The following is a 13,196-nucleotide window of genomic DNA, read 5'->3' on the forward strand; positions in this document are numbered from 1 at the left end:
GCCGCTGATCCTTTTCAGCGCTCCCGTAGCTTTCTCGATCGCTCGGTGCTGGACTGGGGGCTTCTTGGGTTCCTCTTGAGCCGCGCCCTTTCTTATGATTGCCGTTTCCTTCGATTCTGATCATATTTTAGTTTCATATACGCCGCCATTCTGGCAAAATTTTGATATTTCAACTTTGCCAATTTATGAAATTTTTGTTATTGCCGTTGAAGCCGTTATCGCTTAAGGGCCAGGTCGGACCTCTCGAGCGCTTTCCAACGACACCTCGATCGGCGTCCTAGCTTCTCGCGTTCCCGAGACAGACTGTCCGCAAGTTAAACGCGTACCCCTGTATTTCCGTCTCTCTCGCACGCGCACGCCACACCCAGAGATTGCGGCAGCCGCCGAATGACCTTGGTAATTACAATCCTTACACGTGTAAGCTATCTGGATGGAGGCAGTGCCAGTTCGTCGCTAATGGGGGTCTCCAGTGGCAACTTCTGGAGGACACCAAAAAGTGTCGTCTGCCTTCTTATGTCTGCTTTTCAGCGCTTTTAGTCAGGAAGTTGCAACACAGTCTAGCAGCTGGTCCAAAGTGTACATGGACATAGTATGACAAAATTGTTATGTATATGGAAAAAAGAAAAGAGAGAGAGAGAGAGACAAGTAGCACATAACGAGTGGAAACTGTCATTATTTTCATTCTAGGAAACTCTTCCCTGCTGCTTCAGCACAACATAGGTCATAAAAACACTTCAATATTTATAACATATTTGACCAGCGAAATAAATATTTGCTTACTGAGCAAAACTAAGAGGGTTTCGATAAAATTTGGGTAGAGTTTGGTACATCAATGTATTAAGTTAAACTAAACAATTACGTATGAACAGCGGTGTGCAACCTCAATAAATATGCGGAGCCCCAACAGTTGTGTATTCACATCGAGCATGAATGCTCCTCTCGCAGTTTTGATTGCAGTGGTTTTCGTAAAGCAACAACTGGTTCATAGTAGAGCTTCTCCTTTACTGTTCAATGAGCGGAAGTGGCCATATATGAAGTCGATGTCTATTGTCACATTAACCGTAAGGATGGCATGGCAGGTAGACGGCAGACGTAGGCAAGCAGACGACAATGCTCAAAAGGCCTACTATTGAAATGGGTAGAAGGGTAGCAAATCCAGCGAACTGGTGCAGAAGTGTTAAAGGAACAGCCTCAGGACTAGAGCGGCCGATATTTGGAACAGAGACTGTTCCAGATATCGGCGGCTCTTCCCCCCCGGCTGTTCCCATAACATATTGAAAGGGATGCGACGTATGCTCGTGCAATACTCATATATTGATGAGAAACGATTATAGACTACAGTTGGCCAACGTTTATCTGGGAATCACTTATCTGCATTCAGTGCTATCCAGAAAAGAAACACGGGGACAAATTTCAGTCCGCCAAATTTGTCTTCGTCTGTCCAAGCTCGAGCTTTTGGGTCTGGAAAAAAAAATTCCGGTTTCCAGGAAGCTCCCTCTTTCCCATTGTGCTGCATATTCACTAGTCCAGTGCACTGCCAACACCACCTATATACAGAAGGCCTGCTTATTGCCTCCTCTCCCTTGTTCGCTACATGGACATTAATAGTCGGAATTCGTTTGCTACCGCGATTCTCCGTTCTGCGAACTCAAGAACCCGCAAATGACTGCAGCTCACCCGGAACCCGTAGGCCTAAGTATTTAGACAAAAACTGCAAGGCACTTCCCAGAAAATCAGTTTTCAGAAAGATTAAGACCGTTTTGCGCTTAATTTCCAAGTTTTCCCATTTAGTACACAGGGCCGTTCAATCACAAACTTGCAGATGACGGTGGTTCATCTCCATGGCCACAACCGCTGAAAGCACGTTCGTGATTGGCTGCCGCCGTTGAAAACACTGATTTGCTGAGTCTTAACTGTTGCGTCGCATGGACAAGCAAGCAGGCTCTCTCTGTCTAGTTGGTGTTGGCACTGCAGGCTACGCTAAGCTGCGTACTTGCAGAGCTGCGTTCTTGAATGCAGAAGCTAAGTTCAACAGCTGTGGACGACACCACAGTTCTGGCGTGCGTCAACACTGACCAACAAGATGACACTAGCACTAGGGATGAAGCTGTTAACGCTGTTGATAACCATTAATCCGGTGAGAGGAGGAACCCAGCATTGGGAATACTCTATGTGCACTGAGATTGGCTCAGACATTTTTTTTAAACGAATGAATAATGTTTCTGAAGTAAACATCGTGAGCAACAGTTAACAATTTCGCTCAAAACAAGATGGAGAGTTTCAGATGTCAGGACATCTTCTCCGGAAACGGCTAGTGCCAGATAAACGGAGGTCGACGGCTTCCCGCTGTTAATAATACTAATTCACACACCACCTGACAAGCCATTCTTAGGTCTGCTCGACTGCCATTATTTTGTGCTCTAACAGAAAAGACCTGGCAGTATGCGGCCGTCTGTACAAAGAAGGCGATCCCTCGGGAGTCCTTGCACTAGTATTCACACAATGTCCGCAAGGTTCTTGTGATCCGGTCAGTACTGCTCCGAATGACACCTCGCCACAAAAGCTTCCGGTGGTACGTTCACTCACATTCACTGTTCACTAAAGATTCTGTTCACTATGCACCTTGAAAAAATACAGTGTCTTCAACATTAAGTCTTCACAACGGCAGAGCGTACACAGTATTGTGACGATGATCGCGGGGGCACTAAAGTGGCGGAAATTTATCCCCGCCGAACGAAAGACGCCGTTACCTTGACTGCCGTACAAAAGGAGCAGGATTCTTCGGTTGTGTCATATCCGCTGCTTTTGCGGTGTTTTTGACCTTTCTGGCCGGTATTTCAGGGTTGTTGGGGGTGCTGGGAAAATCCCTGATGCTGCTTGAGAAGGGCAGAAGAGGGAAAGTGCAAATTGTGATTTCCCTTGCGTTCAAGTCATGAATAATGCAAGGGGTGAATTTTTAAACTCTCATCCGCGTGTCCTGTTTCTTCTCTGCCCAAGTTCAGGCTCTACTCATCGGGGATGATTGCCGTTCCTTTTGAATTACTGTCAAGGTAACCGTTATCTTTCGTTCCGTTAAGGAGAAATTTTGCACTTTAGTGCCCCTTCGAGATATACATGTATTGCATTCATGGTTTGTGCAGCGTCCTTGGGAGTACCAGCATCAGGCATCAGTTCCACCATACATCAACAGTGTGTCACATGCTGCAAAGTCACGGGTCTTGCTGTGTGTCTTCCCTTTTGAGAGCAGCCCACGCTCAGATGAGGTTGCAGCACCCGACATCGCGTACTTCTGGCAGTGGAGGCAGTTCACCCGTCGGAGGCTCCTGATATGTTCCGTCAAGATACAGGCGCAGGATGAAGATCCAGTATTCGTTTCGATTCCCGTTGTTGTATGTGAAACTGCTCTCGATGCTGGTCAGTGCTTTGCCGTTCGCAAAAAGGCGCATGGCGGCTGTTTCGCAGCTCAGTACACGAGCCCCTTTAAAAAAACATACAAGGAGTTCAAATAAGTTGTGGTGAGGTGGTTGTCAAGAGTTAAGGCGGAATCACTTCTTCAGAAATCTATGGGCGATTTTCGTTCGCACAAGACACATGAACGCTCTAAACGATCATCATAACATTCGTACTGCGTGTTCTCTTAGCTTTTCTCTAGTCAATGGCGTATTTTTTAGAGGACAAGGTTGAGCCGTTGATTTTTAATAAATTAAAGTTTGGTGCGTCTTGAACATGTGCTGCCATCTCGATAGAGTGTCGAACACTAAATTATTTGCGAATTCGGGCTCAATACAAATCAACGGATAGTCCTGGAATTCTACAATTGACAAGGGTAATACAAGGAGAACACGCCAGTACTTCTGTTTTGACGATATTTCATGCCGTTTCTGAGTGCTGTGCGAAGAAACTTTCTCTATTGTCTTGCGAAGAAGTGATTCCCCCTTAAAAGAAACAAAAAAAACTTTTGACTGTTACTTGCAAAAACACATTTTGAATCCTTATTGAAAAGAAAAAAAGATGACGCATCAATTTATGAGGGTATGATTAAGTACCGAGATCTAATAGACGCCATGCAAAATGAAAGAGCCACCTTGTGTTCACTTTGAGAAGCTTAAACAGGCAAGGAAGTCGGTCGTAGTATTTTGCATAGCTTCCATTGTGGACCAAGCTGACGTACAGTAATACTACTGACATCATCAGCTGCACTAGTAAACGTAAAATCAAAAAGAAAACACATTATCTCATCCTGAAATTCACAAGGACCAAGCGATTGGCTACGTTTCTGCTCAAATTCTGTCAGACTCATCGTAGTGTGACAGAAAGACCCTCAACTAACCTGTTGCCCTAATCCACGCTTCGACACGTTTCTTTGTTGCGGACAGTGACTCAAATTCAGGTACAAAGAACCCCCTTGTCAGCTGCAGCGGGATGAATGTCTTGCACTGCAGATGAAGCGGTGGGCTGGGTGGCAGCACACCTAGAAAAGTAGGTTGACCACATCTTCTAGCACCCAGTCTTTGCATGCAGAACCGTAAAAAGTGCTACAACGATTGGCTGCCTACCTTCAGCCGTTGGTACGGGCTCCTTGGTGTATGCGACCCGAAGGACCCGCACGTAGAACGTCGAGCGTTCCGCGTGCTCCGTGAAGGACATGCGCTGCGTGTCGACTGTCGCGCCTGCGGAACGTGTTCGGCATTGCAACACGTGCTCACAAGTCATCTGTAGGTTTACCTGACTTGAGCTTGATCTCGAGCGACTGCGCGTTGCAGAATCGCAGAGATGCTTGCTGTGAGCACCACTGCGACGACCGTGCGACCACGTTGGAAAAGGGCTCGTACCGTGGGAATGAGAATAGGCCTCCAGTCGAAGTGCATTTCGGAACAAAGTCCGCAGCTCCTGGATATAGTTGGTCCATGTTGTCTTTAAATCGTAGATGATTAAAAAATGATCTTACCTATCTCCTCGTTTCCACTTGTACCAACTTCAAAGAACACTCTTATCACAAAAAGAAAATGTCGGTTTCGTCCCCCATGCTCCGACCAGTAAGAGCGATCGGGATCAAAGTTTGAATAGCTCGGTATCTTCATCTCCTGCGTCTCAACTGCAAGGACCCTTCCTAAGTCAATAGAAAGTCTCGTGTCATCAGATTGGAACATATTTAACTAATCCGGGTCTACCAAACCCACCTGGAGCAGGCTGATAGCGGACCTGAAAATTATACCGTTCGAGAACTTCGTGGAGTGTCTCAAACGTGGGCATTCCAAACAAGCCAGTGTGCCCCGTCTGCTGCGGAATCAAATTACAATATTCAATCTGCTGCGGTGGGCGACTCTGATCCAAACGAGGCACAAGCCACAACCTGGAACCCATCGAAGTGACAGTCTCAATGCGAAAAGCGTAACAATGCGATGTAAATTCTAACACACAAGCAAATTTGACATAGGCTCACCTAAGGCATCTCACATATCGTGTGCTCTGCTCCCCGTACTCGTAGTATGTCATCCGCTCGGTATTGACCACTTCAGACGAGGTCTTGAACTCAACGCTCTCGCATGTCTTGACCTCCCACGAGGGGTTTTCTTTGAGCCATTCATTTGCACGGTTTATAAGAACCCTGCGGGTTATAAGTTATTCTCAAAACACTGTGGACTGACTACTAACAAGCTGTAAACTCAAATGAATGTTGAAACCATCTTGTTGGCTAAGCTGGAAACCTAAATTAACTTCCTCTCTATGAGAACAGTCATTACATAGGTGAAGAGTTTCCAATCTGCTGGAGGGGGCAGAGGGGGCGTGCCCTCCTTTCCCCCACCCCCCAGAAAGATCCGGGGAAGGGGGTTCTAAAGCCCCCCCCCCCCCCCCCCACACACACACACCAATTGGCGCCTCAGCGTCATAGATTCCGTGCTCAACTGCAGCTGGTTCTACAGAACGCAAGACATTCTGCCAATCTCTTTCTTTCTTTGCTTGTCTCCTTGATTCTCGCTAAGCAGAAATGGCTCAGAACTCAAAATTAAGCGTTCGTTTGACATTTGCTTAGTCATATCAACATGTCCAAAACACAGAAACGCACGAACATGACTTTTTGACAGCTAGAGCTTGCGCGCTATACCACACAAGAACGGGATGAAATTTGAGGACAGAGGGGTGTCCCACCTAAAAGGCTCGAACGTTGGTGTGCTGAAAAGTCCTCCTGAACTAATGCAGTAAGGCAGAAAGTCCACAAAAGTCAAACCACCGCCAAGCGACGCGTGCTGTCGGGTGGCTTCACTGTACGACGGCGGAAAGGCTGAGACATCTTCGGCCATCTCCCATTTACTTGATCCTTTTCCTTATTCTCCTTTGGTGCTTCCCTGCTTCGGTGCCGTGCCGCAACAGGAAACGCTACTCATCATGGGTTTCCTACATTGTGCTCATTCATTTCAGTGACGATAAGAGATAAGCAAGCACTCGAAACCAGATCAACAATCACTCGGGAAATTTATGGCTGTTAGTTCGCCAGACGCCATAGAGGTGGCAGCAGCTAGCAGGAGGTGCTTTTAATTTATTTTTCTGTCGTTTTTGGCGGTGCATTCAAAAAGGCTCAGACAGAGGTACGAACTTCATTTTTCGTTGGTAGCAGATGCCTCCTAAGGCATTTGTCTGATTTGTCACGCTTCACGGTCGTCCTGCTGTGCGTTGTACTCGGGGGCCTCGGAACGCTTCCCGTGCCGCGCTCGAGCGAAAAATGCGCGTCATCAGAGGATTTGGAATGAAGTGGTAAATTTATGAGTGAAGTAAAAAAAAAAAAAAAAGAACTGGTTGTCTTCCGTGAAAAAAAAAAAAAAAAAACTGTCGAACACTATGACGTCATCTGTTTACAAACAGGGAGAGGTATATTAACATGTTTGAGCCCCCGAAATCCCCTCCACACACACACACACATTTTAGCTCTGACTACGCCACTGGTTCGTTCGCCTCACTTTCCGCAACCTTGTTCTTTTCCTTTTATATTTTTATTTTTATTTTTTTTACACGGAAACCAACCCGGTATGTACATATATATATATATATTTTTTTTTTACTTTACTCATAAATTTACCACTTCATGCCAAATCCATTGATGCCGAGTATTATTCGCTTGAGCGCGACACGGGGTTTAAAGGAACAAGGAAGGTTTAAAGGAACACCCTCTTTGGTTGATTCATCCGGTATTCTATCAGGACCGCCACATGTACAATATTTACGCTGTCCAGTTCGTTGTCACTGGGCAATCAAATTTACAAAAGATAGCCATTGCCCAAAACAATGCCCCATCTCCTCGCATGACGTCAGCAGGCCCTGCTTGGGGAGCACCCGTAAGCTCTTATCGGCCGCCGAAAATTCTTCTTCTTCTGCTGCTGCTACAGCGCTTCGGCCGCGCCGGGCTACGTCACGTTTGACCTGCATGAAACGAGATATTCGTTGCTGAATGGTTCAAGACAGCCGCGCATTCCGCCCTGAGACATGGAGGTGACTCTGGTTCATATCGGTTCAGTCACCTGTTGTATACTATCTGGCTATGGTTTCCGTTTTCCTCGGACGCTGTTAGGCAAATATCGGCATAGTTCCCCGTGAAGTCGGACCAGGACGCACGATCCCCCTAAACAGCTAGCATGCCGTGGGCAGGCAGGTGGTCGCTTGACAATGAGACGCCACCAAACAACCAGCTTCGTCCTCTGACCGAGTATTCACATCTGCGCCATCGGTCCCTACGGAATATTCTAGTGGAAGTAACAGCAACAAACTGCACATGGGGCAGAGGTCATCTCATTGGCACAGCGCCGGAATATCGCGAGTGACGTGCTACGCATATAGCAGACGACACCATTGGAGCTGTCGTCTGCTACGGAATATCTTGTGGCTGAACCCCATTGTTAGAAAAGCACAAAAAAATATGGCGTTGAGCGCTCACGCTCAAATGAGAGCGGAAAGCTATGACGTTTTGCACCTCTTTCGCTGAGGGGGAATGTCGCTCCTCTGAATACGTTCTAATACTGGCCTCGATAATGCAACCGTTATTAAAGTGTCACGCATTTCTGACGTATACTCCGAAAAATAAACTTTTAAGCGACACTCCGAAGTAGGTAGACGACGTCATCACCTTAGCGCGTCGCTCACTCCGCCGTCGCCAAGCCTTTCCCGAAGCTCCGCACACCACTTGACGTCTGGCGGGGGCGGTGGGTAAGGCAAAGCCGAGATATGTGCCGTGGCAAGTGCTGCAAATGATTAGCACCGACCCTTACGTCGCAGTGTAGCCAAGAAACAGCAAAGAACAAACAGAAATCGTGCCAAGGCTGGTCTCCATGGGGCTATGATGGAAATGCGTATACGCAGTGGACGTGTGGCTGCATACGGTCCTCAGTTGGGTGTGTGACTTCTCTCCCAAGACGTAGGAGAGGAACAATGGTTGGAAGTGTTTCAGGAAGCCTGCATGTGTCGTGAGCTTCATTGGGTACAGCGTTTCAGCTCTACAAGGTTGGCATCGTTGTGAAAGTGGGTTATACACGCATCTGATTATCGCTATCGCTACTTCGTACCTTATCTACGTACTGTGGCACCACTCGAGAAGATAGTACGAAGCAAATGCGTGGTTTTCATACGCACAGGCGCCCAGGCATGTCTTACTTCCCTCAACTCTCGCTGGAGGATCCCGGAAAGCAACGCACGGTAGGTGTCGTTCATGCTATGTTACCTTCACCATATCAAGTACAGCATGCTGCCGTATAGGTGGAAAATATTCTCAGTCCGCTGTTGCTGTCGGCGCAAAAGATAACGAAAATTCGAGACATCTTCAAAAATGAACTTGAACTGGGTCTCCAGAAGAATCCCAAGAGGGTGTCTTCTCTACAGATGGAGCTTACCTACTTGCCAGAACTTCCCAACGGCACAGGTAAAAGATGACATATTATATAGCGGAGTAGAGAAACATCAGTGTGGTTATATTCGAGAGCAGAGAAGGGCGAATTTCTGGCACTGGACCTTGGTCCCACAAACGTTCGTGTGATGCATATCTTGCTCGACGCGGAACCACAGTTTAAAGTAAAGTACTACACCGTACCGGAAGCCGTTCGTCTCGGTCAGGGCGAAAAGGTGTGTACAGCACATGAATATATGAATCGCGTATGAAGTGTTGGATTGTGTTGCAGTTATTTGACTACCTAGCAGAATGCATCCACGTTTTCTTGCAAGAGAACGAACTGCTCGCCAAGGAACTTCCACTAGGTAGATATTAAAGTGTGCATACGGTGGTTAGGCTACATAGGACGCAGGCTTTTGCTTCTCGTTTCCCATGACTCAGAAGGCCCTCGACGTTGGACTCTTAGTCACGTGGACGACCAACTACAATTGTTCGGGAGTCGTCGGAAAGGACGTGGTGCTCATGCTCAAGGAAGCCGTCGCGAGGAGAGGCGTAAGAGACCCCAGGGGGGATCGTGGACACCGAGATAACCAGCACCTGTCTTATCGCAGGACTTGAACATCGATATCGTCGCCATTGTGAACGACGCAACGGGAACATTGGTCAAAGGAGCCTTCCTAGACCCTAACTGCGCGATCGGCTTGATACTCGGTGCGTACAAAAAGACATAGACTTTTTGTAGGCAAACTGCTTTGCGAAAAAAAGATCCCTGGACGGTACATAGCAGGGCCACCCCGAGGCCAACTTCTGCCTTGAATAGGATGGCCCTGAAGCCCCTTCCACCAGAAACATCGTCTCTATAAATCTTTTAAAATGGATAAAATACCCCAGTGCGAAGGTAAAACAATGGGACGAGACGAACACAGACAAAGGGACGATGCACGTTCGTCTCGTCCCATTGTTTTACCTTCGCACTGGGGTATTTTATCCATTTTAAAAGATGTCATACCAACCCGCCCAAATTTTAACCTTATTTCATGTCTCTATAAAGACTGCACAGTAGCCATAAAAAAAATTAAGCGTGCAGTTTTTGTGCTTATGTGAATATGTGCTGCCCATCTTTAGGTAATGCACGGGTGACAAGTAATTCATTCTATTGCATAAATGTTCTGCACCTCAAAGCATAACAGAAAACTTCTAAGCAAGAAAAAAAAGTGAATTGAGAAAACTTGCATTCTAAATTCTACAGTAAAAATTATCTCGGCTCTCACTGGACCCTGCCGTCCGGCGCTCCCTCTTGTGAAGGTACCCCTCTCGTGCCCCCGCCGAAACGGCTCGGGTACACACATCCACCCGTACGTTTTGGTTTGGCAGTGTCAGGGTTCACCTTGATGGCCCCCGAAGAGGCTATCACCTCAAAGCTTCTGGTACAAAGGTACCACGTTTGACGGTGTATGCATGCAGGCACCGGGAGCAACGCCTGCTACCTGGAGAAGCTGGACAGGATCGAAAAGTGGGAAGGAGAGCGGTGCGATGAAGAATCCGACGAGGTAACCGACTAGACCCGTATGCCGCTTGTTCTCATTGACCGAGCCCCTACAGGTGGTGATTGACATCGAGTGGGGCGCATTCGGTGATAACGGCGTCCTCAACTTTATCAAGACAGACTTCGATAAGGCACTCGACGAGAACTCTCTCCTAGTAAACTCTTTCACGTGAGATTTCTTCGCTTTCGCTGTTTTCTATTGTCAGCTGTGTAATACAGGGTTCACCTTTGTTTACAGTTTTGAAAAGTTATTTTCGGGCAAACATCTGGGCGAGCTGGTGAGGATCGTCTTGGTGAAGCTAGTGAGGGAGAAAATGCTGTTTGAGGGTCGCGCGTCCGAAACGATTCTCACCGGGAGGAGCTTGAAATCGGCAGATATATCTCAGCTTGAAGGGTAAGTCAGCGCCATGTAACACGACACGCTCGCAGTCAACAGAAGTCGAACTGGACACACAGGAGGTCCTGTTCATGTGTTCATGTTTCTCGAAGGGACGACGGGGAAAGTCGGGCACGAGAAATTTTCGCTCGTCTGGGCTACATCAAAGCGTCGGACGACGACATCGCCATCGCACGCTACGTATGCGGAGTGGTATCTGCTCGTGCAGCTCAACTGGTGTCCATCTGTAAGTCTGGTTTATCTGGTATACGTGACCTTATTCCAGCTGACGGGGTACTGCAGGCCTCGCCGTCCTCCTGGAGCGCATGCAAAAGCCGACGGTGACCATAGCCATAGACGGGTCCGTTTACAAGCACCACCCACGGTTCCATACGCTTATGACGGAATATATCTCGACCATGGCACCAAACAGACCGGTAAGACCAAAGTAATACGCTGTGAAAGTAGGTCGGCTTTTCGCGCAGCCCATCAGCTTTTCCCTTTCCCCCTCGTGTACGTAGAACGGTCTCACTGGATCGCTCCCAAATGAGGCACCACAACAACTGCACGTGAGGTCCACGTTGCTTCATTGGTTGTGGCCAATGTGCGAATGCCTCTTATTGCTGCTTTCTGAGTGGACAAACGCTTACAGACATATGTCGGCACAGTTCCTTTAGAAGTGGGCCCAGGACGCACATTCCCCCAGGGCGTCAGTTGCCCACCAAACTGTGTGAGGCTGACAACGGCGTGCCCTTTCACTAGCACCGCCACCACCAACCTTTTCTTTCTCTCATGCGCAGAGACGTACTGTCGTAGCGTATTCCAGTTCCAGCCCCGCATTAAAAGGACGACGAAGAGAATTCTCTCGGCAGAGAATGGTCATCAAGATTTATTTTTGGCGTATTGCGTTACACGCGAGCGCAGTTCACTCGCAAAAGTAGCGGCGAGCGCACGCCCGACAACCCACCCTCCTCCTCCTAAAAGCGGCTTGACGTCGCATGCATAATTTGCTCATTCGAAGCGTAACGACACTTCGTCTCTGCGCACGAGGGACGATTAAGCTTGAAGAGTGCACGTGAGGAAGTGTCTGTCCAATCACAAGGTAGCAATAAGGGGGTACGCAAACCGTCAGAGTACTACGCGTCGGTCCACAGAAGAAACCACGTGTGTTACACGTTGAGCTGCTACCCCCTTATTTCAGAAACGGACCAATGAAGTCGCTCCGCGGTCAATAGGGAGAGAGGGAAACGGGGGAGATGCGCAGAAGCTGACCTACTTGCTGTATAGCTATACTGCTATATAGCAGATCAGGTGCTTCTAGTGTCACATCTATTGTTTCTACGTCATGCCAGCAGCTGCTGATTGCAGCAAAAAATTGAAAAGAAAAGAAGGAAAAGCCTCTCTCTCTCTCTCTTCTTTTTGTCGTGATCTTTGGAACTCCGTTATTCTAACCAATGCTCCATTTGCATGAATGGTGGATGTATTAGCGCCCAGGCATGCACTAAAGACGTTTGCAAAGGTCTTCGGGGATCTTTTCTCTCTTTAATGTGACACCTGTGTGCAGTTCAAGCTGATGTTGGCCGAAGACGGCAGTGGCAAGGGAGCAGGCCTTGTGGCAGCAGTGGCGGATAGGCTTAGGAGAGCAGCGCAACGGCGGGCATCTGCACAGCAATGAACTGACAAACAAAATGCCTTCCACTGTTTGTCCACCGGGCGGTCAGATCTTGGATAGGAACCCGGTCAATCCACTTCTGCTCACAACTTCAATTGAGAACTCAAAAGAGATTTTCGTTCTGGCTGACGTAGGCAACCATGCATTCGATGTACACAGCAATATATATGTACTTACGAGAAACCCCTCGTTGTTACGGTGCAGTGCTTGTAGGCTGTGTTGTCTATCCGTAAGTGGGCACGAGAGGGAACTAGGGACAGTGCCTGACTTTTCCGATTTCCAGTACTATACAGGCAGACAGAAATTTACGACATAATCGTTCAAACCAGAGCAGAGGATAATTGTCCTGTAAGTTCTAGATAAAACGTAATTAAATTGCAATTCAATTACAGCCGCTCATTTTTGAAAGACCAGCGGCATGGCCGATTGGGCCATGCGTGCCGTGGTAGCGTCTGGTGGTAGCCAAGGTCGTGCTTAAGACTGGAAGGTGGTGGTTCGAATCCTACCTGTCTGAAGTTTTCCCTGGGTTTCCCGGCAGGCTCTCCAGACTAATGTCGACACAGGTCTCCTTGAAGTCGGCCCAGGACGCACACTAACCCGGCCCCCTGGAGAGGTCTATCCAGAATAGGGGTGTTAGAAAATAGGGGTGTTATCCAGGGGTATTAGAAAAAATTGGGGTGTCATTATTATAGTTACGTCATTATAACATATCATTAACGACATGTGTCTA

At 47.8% G+C, this 13,196-nt stretch overlaps 3 protein-coding genes across 3 annotated transcripts in view; 1 reads left to right on the plus strand and 2 right to left on the minus strand.

Moving 5' to 3' along the window:
• Window positions 1-13,196, minus strand: part of LOC135399274 (D-amino-acid oxidase-like) — a 75,049-nt gene that overhangs the window by 16,419 nt on the left and 45,434 nt on the right. The gene's annotated exons all lie outside the window — the stretch shown is intronic.
• Window positions 654-6,495, minus strand: LOC135399270 (uncharacterized). The gene is made up of 8 exons (XM_064631106.1): window positions 6,151-6,495; window positions 5,444-5,608; window positions 5,181-5,353; window positions 4,949-5,110; window positions 4,726-4,890; window positions 4,557-4,670; window positions 4,331-4,471; window positions 654-3,478 (listed from the first exon to the last, which is right to left on the minus strand). Exons 1-8 carry the CDS (start codon window positions 6,300-6,302, stop codon window positions 3,255-3,257), a joined length of 1,296 nt encoding a protein of 431 aa, XP_064487176.1. The 5' UTR covers window positions 6,303-6,495; the 3' UTR covers window positions 654-3,254.
• Window positions 8,152-12,651, plus strand: LOC135399267 (hexokinase-2-like). The gene is made up of 12 exons (XM_064631103.1): window positions 8,152-8,682; window positions 8,743-8,905; window positions 8,969-9,105; window positions 9,162-9,237; window positions 9,285-9,424; window positions 9,484-9,583; window positions 10,337-10,422; window positions 10,475-10,587; window positions 10,657-10,812; window positions 10,908-11,041; window positions 11,098-11,231; window positions 12,359-12,651. The coding sequence occupies exons 1-12, from the start codon at window positions 8,599-8,601 to the stop codon at window positions 12,467-12,469; spliced, it is 1,434 nt and encodes a 477-aa protein (XP_064487173.1). The 5' UTR covers window positions 8,152-8,598; the 3' UTR covers window positions 12,470-12,651.

The sequence above is a fragment of the Ornithodoros turicata genome, chromosome 6 (assembly GCF_037126465.1).
Source record: "Ornithodoros turicata isolate Travis chromosome 6, ASM3712646v1, whole genome shotgun sequence".
NCBI lineage: Eukaryota > Metazoa > Arthropoda > Arachnida > Ixodida > Argasidae > Ornithodoros > Ornithodoros turicata.